Source organism: Tachyglossus aculeatus, chromosome 17 (assembly GCF_015852505.1).
Source record: "Tachyglossus aculeatus isolate mTacAcu1 chromosome 17, mTacAcu1.pri, whole genome shotgun sequence".
In the NCBI taxonomy this organism is placed as follows: Eukaryota; Metazoa; Chordata; class Mammalia; order Monotremata; family Tachyglossidae; genus Tachyglossus; species Tachyglossus aculeatus.
In genome coordinates this window covers 43416383-43426345 of record NC_052082.1, presented here as the reverse complement: position 1 = coordinate 43426345, position 9963 = coordinate 43416383, and the positions used below count along the sequence as shown (strand labels likewise).

Genomic DNA, 9963 nt, shown 5'->3' with positions numbered 1-9963 from the left:
ACAGGTGACAGCTGGCGGAGTTGGGATCGGTGGGGGTTAGTACAGTGCCTGGTACCTGAGAGGCGCTCAGGCAGGGCCCCAATTAGGCTACTTATTGATCGCCTCAGGTTCGAGGCCTGCCCCAATGGCGTGGGGAGCACTTCCGGTTGGGCCGCAGCCCCGCCCCCTGCCGGCCGCGCCGCGCTTCCGCACCCTCGGCGGTTGGCGGCGGCGGTCTCGCGAGAGGAGGCGGCGGCGATCTCGCGAGAGGAGGCGCCCCCCCCCCCCCACCTCCCGCTGACGGGCGGGCCCGGAGACGCAACGGCGGTCAGGCTCCCGCCCCGCCGGCCGGTGATGGAGAGGGGAAGGGCCCAGGGGGCAAAGCGGCAGAGGAGAGGCGAGGCGGCCGCCGCCGCCGCCGCCGGGGCCGAAGGGTTAGTGCGTTGCTCGGGAGACGGGCCTGTGAGGGGGAGGGCGACCATCCCCCCCCCTCCCCCCGTCACCCCACCCCGGCTTCCGCCCGGCCCCTGACGGAGCGGGAGGGGCGCGCTGATTGGTGGAGCGCGTGGCGAATCGGGCGATGGGAAGCCGCGCTCCGCGCCCCGCGGCGAATGTGCGGCGCGACGGGCGCGGCTTCGTTTACTCCCGCAGGCAGCAGCCGCCTCAGCCAGGAGGAGGAGGAGGAGGCGACGGCGGCGGCGGCGTCTGCAGAGCGGCGGCGATGGCGAGGCTGGTTGCGGTTTGCAGGGACGGGGAGGAGGAATTCCCCTTCGAGAAGCGGCAGATCCCCCTCTACATCGACGACACGCTCACGGTAAGCGAGTCCGGCCCCCCCATCATCATCATCATCATCAATCGTATTTACTGAGCGCTTATTGTGTGCGGAGCGCTGTGCTAAGCGCTTGGGAAGTCCAAGCTGGCAACACAGAGAGACGGTCCCTACCCAACAGTGGGCTCACTCCCAGCAGAGAGGGTTGCAACCGCCCCAGCCCAGGCCTTGCAAAATAATAATAGCAGTGAAGCCTCTATTATGTGCAAAGCGCCGTTCTAAGCGCCGGGGAGGTTACAGGGTGATCGGGTGGTCCCACGGGGGGCTCACAGTCTTCATCCCCGTTTTACAGATGGGGGAACTGAGGCACAGAAAAATTATTAAGCGCTTACTATGGGCAAAGCGCCGGGGAGGCTACAAGGTGATCGGGTTGTCCCGCGGGGGGCTCACGGTCTTCATCCCCATTTTACAGATGAGGGAACTGAGGCACAGAGAGGTTATTAAGCACTTATTATGTGCAAAGCACCGCCCTAAGCGCCGGGGAGGTTACAAGGTGATCGGGTGGTCCCACGGGGGGCTCACAGCCTTCATCCCCGTTTTACCGATGAGGGAACTGAGGCACAGAGAAGTTATTAAGTACTTACTATGTGCAAAGCACCGATCTAGTACAGGGTGATCAGGTTGTCCCACGGGGGGCTCACAGCCTTCATCTCCATTTTATAGATGAGGGAACTGAGGCACAGAGAGGTTACTAAGCACTGACTATGTGCAAAGCACCGCTCTAAGCGCCGGGGAGGTTACAGGGTGATCAGGTTGTCCCACAGGGGGCTCACAGTGTTCATCCCCGTTTTACAGATGAGGGAACTGAGGCACAGAGAGGTTATTAAGCACTTATTATGTGCAAAGCGCTGTTCTAAGCTCTGGGGAGGTTACAGGGTGATCAGGTTGTCCCACGGGGGGCTTACAGTCTTCATCCCCATTTTACAGATGAGGGAACTGAGGCACATAGAAGTTATTAAGCACTTACAATGTGCAAAGCACCATTCTAAGCGCCGGGGAGGTTACAGGGTGATCAGGTTGTCCCACGGGGGGCTCACAGTCTTCATCCCCATTTTACAGATGAGGGAACTGAGGCACAGAGAGGTTATTAGGCACTTACTATGTGCAAAGTGCCGTTCTAAGCGCCAGGGAGGTTACAGGGTGATCAGGTGGTCCCACGGGGGGCTCACAGTCTTCATCCCCGTTTTACAGATGAGGGAACTGAGGCACAGAGAGGTTATTAAGCACTTACTATGTGCAAAGCGCCGTTCTAAGCACTGGGGAGGCTACAAGGTGATTGGGTTGACCCACAGGGGGCTCACAGTCTTCGTCCCCATTTTATAGATGAGGGAACTGAGGCACAGAGAGGTTATTAAGCACTTACTATCTGCAAAGCACCGTTCTAAGCGCTGGGGAGGTTACAGGGTGATCAGGTTGTCCCACGGGGGGCTCACAGTCTTCACCCCCATTTTACAGGTGAGGGAACTGAGGCACAGAGAGGTTATTAAGCACTATGTGCAGAGCACTGTTCTAAGCACTGGGGAGGTTACAAGGTGATCAGGTTGCCCCACAGGGGGGCTCACAGTCTTCATCCCCATTTTACAGATGAGGGAACTGAAGCACAGAGAAGTGAAGTGACTTGCCCAAAGTCACACAGCTGACAACTGGCGGAGCTGGGATTTGAACTCCTGACCTCTGACTCCAAAGCCCAGGCTGTTTCCACTGAGCCATCCTAAAAGCTTCCTCGGGGAGCTCTGAGATCCCGGGCCTGCAGTCATTCATTCATTCATGTAGTCATATTTATTGAGCGCTTACTGGGTGCCGAGCACTGGACTGACCCCTGGCCCACGTCCTCCTGGCCTGGAGTGCCCTCCCTCCGCACATCCGCCAAGCTAGCTCTCTTCCTCCCTTCAGAGCCCTACTGAGAGCTCACCTCCTCCAGGAGGCCTTCCCAGACTGAGCCCCCTCCTTCCTCTCCCCATCCCCCCCGCCTTACCTCCTTCCCCTCCCCACAGCACCTGTATATATGTGTATACATTTGTACATATTTATTACTCTATTTTACTTGTACATATTCTATTTATTTTAATTTATTAATATGTTTTGTTTTGTTGTGTGTCTCCCCCTTCTAGACTGAGCTTGCTGTTGGGTAGGGACCGTCTCTGTATGTTGCCAATTTGTACTTCCCAAGCACTTAGTACAGTGTTCTGCACACAGTAAGCGCTCAATAAATATGATTGAATGAATGAATGAACTGAGCGCTTGGGAAGTACAAGTCAGGAGCAGAGAGAGATGGTCTCTACCCAACAACGGGCTCACAGTATAGAAGGGGGAAGACAGACAACAAAACATGTAGACGGGTGTCGGAATCGTCAGAACAAGTAGAATTAAAGCCATATGCTTTAATTAAAGCTACATTTCTAGACTGTGAGCCCGTTGTTGGGTAGGGACCGTCTCTATATGTTGCCGACTTGGATTTCCCAAGCGCTCAGTACAGTGCTCCGCACACAGTAAGCGCTCAATAAATACGGTTGAATGAATGAATCCGCAAATGACGCCCTGGGTTAGCAGCCCCCCCCACAACAGGGTCCAAGCTTTTCCATTTTAATAATAATGATAATGGCATTTGTTAAGCGCTTACTAGGTTCCGAGCACTGTTCTAAGTGCGGGGGGTGGGGGGTACAAGGTAATCAGGTTGTCCCCACATGGGGCTCCGTCTTCATCCCCATTTTGCAGATGCGGTCCTTGAGGCCCAGAGAAGTTCTAGGCTAGTCTTCTAGACTGTGAGCCCGTCGTTGGGTAGGGACCGTCTCTATACGTTGCCGACTTGGGCTTCCCAAGCGCTTAGTACAGTGCCCGGCACACAGTAAGCGCTCAGTAAATACGATTGAATGAACGAAGTGACTTGCCCAAAGTCACACAGCCGACAAGTGGTGGGGTCGGGTTTAGAACCCGTGACCTCAGACTCCCAAGCCCGGGCTCTTCCCACTGAGCCACGCTGCTTCTCATTTTAGGAGGTTGGGGGTGTCAGAGCCACCCAGATGTCGTTGCTTTGCGGTCCAGTGGTAATCTCATTCACGTCAGTGCGTGTTTTTCAGACAGTTGGAGGTGTAACAGTAGAGAGTCTATTAAAACGGCTTGTATGAAAGGTTCCCTTAGGGTCCGATGAATCACCGTAGGTCTGAAATAGCCGTTTTAGTAGGCCATCACTTTCTAATAAAGCCTTTTCTTGGCCCTTACGGAAGGCCTCTCTGGGCAACGTCTGTGACTTTTTGGGAGGTAGGGGAAGAGCAGGAAAGTTGGCACCGGTTTTGGTTTTTGTTGGTTTTTTTAATATTTAAAAGCAGTAGAAAGCTCCTTTATTTGCAGAGTCCAGGTGTGGAAAGCGTAGCACAAGTTGGCCTTACTAGACAGTGTTTTAGTGGACTTTCGGTAGGAGGGGTAGACACTTTAAGTCCGAGCAGGAACCAAGTCAACTGATTATTTCAGAAATTAAATTTTATGTGTTTGGGGGGAGGGAGGGTCCTCAACAGGTTAATTTTACAGAAGTGTGTAGCTTTGACCTGATGGATTTGAGTAACCTCGCAAAGGGTAGGTCGCGACCCATCCTTAGGTTTAATAGAGCCAAGGGTTTCCCTGGTTTTCACCTTTAGTCATAAATGTAAAAACAGTTCACGCGACAGTAATAATTCATGCTCGGAGAAAGCGCTTGAAAACATTGTTAAAATGCAAGTCATCGTAGAAATGCCACTTCGTGGTTCTCGGTGGGCAGCTCCAGTTGAGAATTGTTGAGGGGCAATTGAAAATTTCTCTTTTGATTGAACTCCAGGAAGAGCTGTTGAATGAGCTACTAAATTTGTCAGAGGCTGAAAGCATCTATAATTAGTCTAATACATTCTCTCCCTTAGAAGTAGAGTGCATTCTGCTGTTCGAGCCTTAAAGGAAGAAGGTTCTATTAACGTATCAGTTAGATACCTCACACACAGTTTGGGGTGTTTTTCTTTTCAGCCTCAGGAACTAACTGTAGTTTTATGAAATGTGTAAACATCTGCCTAGGGCTCTAACTCCTCTGAGCTCTAGTTCAGGTGTTTTAACCCCGTATTTCCAATTCCAATCCCCTCTAGACTGGAATATTATGGAATGGAATGTTATTTTGTTATAATGTACTCTTGCAAGTGCCGAGTACGGTGCTCTGCCTGCAGTAAGCACTCAATAAATATGATGGTGGATTGAAATACGATTGAGTGACAAACACTTAGTGTCAGCCCTTTTTTTAATCAGTGTTCTTACATTGAACTAAAGCTCTAGTATCAGTGATTTGAGGTTGCAAGTGGAGTTTATGAGGGAAAATAATTGGTGTCTGAAAAAACAAGACTCAGAGCCTCGTATCGAGCCTCCATAAGCAACCTTCTGACCAGTGTCACCCCTAAAAGGAGCAGAGCTTCAGTACACCCCCTTTCAAACGAAAGGGTGGCTCGATGCCTACCATCTTGGAGTGCAGAGTTTCAAATGTCTGTTAAGAAAGTCGTGCTTAAACTTGTGGCATGCTGACTATATTAAGTCAAAATTCAAAGCAACACTGTTCATTCATTGTCGTATTTATTGAGCGCTTACTGTGTGCAGAGCACTGTACTAAGCGCTTGGGAAGTACAAGTTGGCAACATATAGAAACGGTCCCTACCCAACAGTGGGCTCACAGTCTAGAAGGGGGAGACAGAGAACAAAACATATTAACAAAATAAAATAAATAGAATAAATATGTACAAATAAAATAGAGTAATAAATGCGTACAAACATATATGCATATATACAGATGCTGTGGGGAGGGGAAGGAGGAAGGCGGGGGGGATGAGGGGGAGAGGAAGGAGGGGGCTCAGTCTGGGAAGGCCTCCTGGAGGAGGTGAGCTCTCAGTAGGGCTTTGAAGGGAAAGCCCTGTTGAAAAGGCTTCTCTGTCGGTGGCCTGCAACTTTCCACCAAGAGTAACAATGATAATCATGGTCCTTGTTAAGCTCTTCCTATGTGCCAAGCACTGTTCTAAGCAGTGGGGTGGATACAAGATAAGTCAGGTTGGACACAGTCCCTGTCCCACATGGGGCTCACGGTCTTCATCCCCATTTTACAGTTGAGGTAAACGAAACCCAGAGAAGTGAAGTGACTTGCCCAAGGTCACACAGCAGACAAGTGGTGGTGCTGGGATTAGAAACCATCTCCTTCTGACTCCCGGGCCCGTGGTCTATCCACTGAGCCACGTTGTTTCTCTGATTCCTTTAACTCATCTTCTCCTGAGTTAGCTCTTTGAGATTGGATCTGGAGAGGGGGAACTGCAAGTTGGTCCAAACTGACCAACCCAAGCTTACTTAAAACTGCCGCTCTCTTCCTTTCTTCCCTCCCTTTTCCTCTCCTCCTCTCCCCACATAGCTTTTCGTTAGAAACAGGAACTTTGGATATTACTGAAGAGTAAGTGGAGCACTACTTCTGTAGGGCATCTTTGTGCTCATCTGGAGCTAGTGTTTAGGCTACCTGACTTACTGAACCGGCAAGGTGGTTGTCTCTCTCCCTTTCCTCTCTTGGTTACTGTGTCACTGGAAAACCAGATTCTTATCCCTCCTCCCAGGCTCCTGGAGCTGGCAATCTAACACTTCCCGTGTAGCTAGTAGTGAAATCCTTGACTTTGGGGATTGGGGGATGATGGGGAATACCTGTGGTCTGTGGTGCAGTGAGGACATACAGTGTTTGAAGTCCTAATAAGAAGCAGCGTGGCTCAGTGGAAAGAGCACGGGCTTTGGAGTCAGAGATCATGGGTTCAAATCCCAGCTCCACCAATTGTCAGCTGTGTGACTTTGGGCAAGGCTCTTAACTTCTTTGGGCCTCAGTTCCCTCATCTGTAAAATGGGGATTAAGACTGTGAGCCCCATGTGGGACAACCTGATCACCTTGTAACCTCCCCAGCGCTTAGAACAGTGCTTTGCACATAGTAAGCACTTAATAAATGCCATCATCATTATTATTATTATTATTTTTAATGGGCACGAAATGAAGATGAGATTTGGTCTTTGTTTCCTGGATTGGGAGGTGTCGTCTTGAGAAATTAGTGCAGTGGGGAACACTTGGCTCTTTCTTCTAAAAACCTCTCCTGTGCCCAAGGGAAGGCACACAAATGTTTTGGGGTGAAATAAACCAGTTCTTAAGGGTAACTTGAATGGATGAATTCTGTCGAAGGAAAGGAGATATCTTGCCTTTGGACCTAGTGTTGGTGAACTATAAATGACAAGTAAACTTGGTATACAGAAGATAAACACCTTGCCTCTGAATCAGGATATTAAAGAAAATACCAAACTACCTCTAGAATGTCTACTGTTCTTTTTTAAGCTTTGAATGGACAAGTGATGGAAGAAAAAAGTTTTGGCCCAAATAATAAAGAGGAGGCTTGCCACTTGTAGACAAGGGATCAGTGACCACTATTAATTGTCTAGGAGCCTTGAGCAACCATCTATAGTCTGTGGAATTTGCTCTTGTCTTGTATCTGTGGAACCAGGCGGAGTGAACAAAATTGAAATGAGGAAGAGAAATGTGGCCAATCTACTAGCTTCTCTCCAGCCACAATTGGTTGTCAACACCGTTAGCCCTTTGAAGAGAGGGATTCTTGCTAGTGGCTCTAATGGATCCGTTTAGGGGCTGAGCCAGGGAGAAATGGAAATACCAACTTGATTGGAACAGCTCTGGGGAGGGAAGCTTCCTTGGGGTGGCAGAGGGGTAGAGAGAGAGAGGAGAGAAAGAATGAATATGAATATCCTGCACCCCTTTGAAGAGGACTCTGCTTCTCTGTAGCTGTACTACGGCAATCCATTCAGTGGTGTTTTGTTCTGCGCACAGAATTTACATGCATAGCTATGAATTACATATTATAAATTATTTATATTAGTGTCTCTCTCGCCCTCTAGACTGGAAACTCATCGCAGACAGGGAACGCGTCTACCAACTCTGTTGTATTGTGCTCTCCCAAGCTCTTACTACAGTGCTGTGCGCACAGTAAGCACTCAGTTAATGATGAAGGCAGCCATCCACCTATTTGCCAGTCCCTGGAAGAGGGCTCCATCTGTGTGCTGGCCACTTATAGTTGGTCTTTTTTGGTAGTATTTTAAAAGATGAAATGCTGAAACCAGTGTCGGTTTGTTTTTAGAAGTGCGGGTAAATGTATGCACCTAAAACATGGTGGGGCAAAAGGAAAATAAGCTATAATGTGATAGCTGCATGGTCTGTGATAGCTTTGCTCCCTCCGTACAATACCACAGAGCTGAGTTCATTTAACAAAGAACAGTCAGTCTGTAGCAGGTGTCTATTGGGGAAACAACAAGCATCGTTTTAGATGTTGCATATCGTAGTGTTGGATGAAATGGCTTTGTGTATCTTTGTGTGTGTGTGTGGAGGGGGCTTTGGTCGAGATGTGGGTCTAGAACAATATGTAATGTCCCATTTGCAATATCCTCATAAAATAGCTGGCTCTATGGAAGATTTAAGCTCACTATACTTATGCATTTGGCAAAGGCTTTGCTATGATACTTTCACAGTTTGAATTGGCAGAAAATATTGTTAGACCAGGGTGAGCAGTGGTATTGGATATCTGGTAGAGAAAATGTCTAGCGTGGTGTCAGGAGTTTGAATTTAGGTCTGACGACTTTAGTTTTAGTAGCCGAGGATTGCGTGGCATTTCTTAATATGATCTGGGAAGGTATTGTAGATTTAGAAAGAGGGGAAATGATGTTGAAGAATTAATAAATGCCATCATTATTATTATAATTTTTAATGGGCACGAAATGAAGATGAGATCAAATGCATTTGATTAAAGGGAAAATAATATAACAGCCGATCAGAATTCTCCCAGATAGATGAGACCAGAGTGGTGACAGAATATTACTGACTCAGCAAACTGTATAAGTAACAAAATGTAATTCCATTTCGATTCCCAAGGACAGGCACTTATGTACATATCCATAATTAATTTATTTATATTAGTGTCTGCTACCCCTCTAGATGGTAAGCTCGTATGGGCAGCGAACGAGTTTACCACCTTGATTATATTGTACTCTCCCAAGCACTTAATACAGTGTTCCGCACACAGTAAGCGCTCAGTAAACACTATTGATTGAGACACATTCACCTAGGAAGAAGGAGGAGGGAGGAGAACAGCAGCACTCCCTCCCAGGATCTAGTGAATCCACAACTGAAGTGCTTGATTTTTGACCCTGGAAGGTGAAAATCATTTGAAGAGGTTTCAAAAATGAAAAGCAAATTGGGGATACTAGCAGACCAATTTAATTTATTCCTTTAGGGTCACCATAATTAGCTGCAAAATTGCCCCTCTTTGCATAATTTTTCCAACAGGGGTGTGGAATTAAGCCTAACAGTAAGGGAAACAGGAGAAAAAGTAGGGGGATAAGGCAGAAAGGAGGGGAGAAGGAAAAGAAAAGTAATAGGCTATCTCTCCTATTTCACTCTCCCAAGTGCTACGAATAGGTAGGCACCCAATGAATGTAAGCCCCCCCCACCCCCCAGTTTGCACTTGTCAGTGAAGAAATTCTCTGCGTCCACAGCTTTAAATGTTCTGATCCTACTCTTCTCTCTACCCCCTGACTGTGCTGCTATCGCTGCTGACAAAGATTATATTTTGTTTCCTCTTAAGAAATTGTGTGTGGGGGGGGCAGATTATTAGATAGTGGCAATTATGGAGTAAACGTGGTAAATATGTCCAGTTTAGCCAAGAAGGAACTGAGTCCCTAAATGAAAATGAGGACACCCCAAAGGAAGAAATAGTGACTTAATAAGTGAATGTCAGGGGCCGTACAGGCAAGGCAAGGAAAAATGCTTGACGTTGAGACGATTCCTCAAAGGGGTTTGTGAAACCTCACCAGGACACAATACCAAAAGGAGCATGATGCACTGCAGACCTAAACCGGAAAGGTTAAAGGTCTGCCTGTCCAAAATAAAAATCCAGAACTTTCTTAATCATCATCTGATATAGGACAAAGTTAAATATGTGTGAATATGGAAATTTTATTTGAAAGTTTCCATGATCTTGGTGTCTAATGTAAAAGATAATAAACTCTAATTACAATATAGAATCTACATCGTAAAGAGCGAAGGAGTCAGAGTCCAGAGTACCATTTTTTTTTTTCCT

General features: G+C 47.9%; 1 protein-coding gene across 4 annotated transcripts in view; it reads left to right on the top strand.

Moving 5' to 3' along the window:
* Positions 1 to 664: 664 nt before the first annotated feature.
* The window catches only part of GGNBP2 (gametogenetin binding protein 2), a 29331-nt gene continuing 20032 nt past the window's right edge, over positions 665 to 9963 (top strand). For 2 of the 4 annotated variants that reach the window (XM_038758936.1, XM_038758935.1), the window contains exon 1: positions 668 to 793. In XM_038758936.1, the coding sequence (XP_038614864.1) occupies positions 701 to 793 (93 nt within the window). In that variant the 5' untranslated portion in view covers positions 668 to 700. Of the gene's footprint in view, positions 794 to 9963 lie in introns of all 4 variants that reach the window. The other 2 variants (XM_038758937.1, XM_038758934.1) reach the window with 2 other exon arrangements.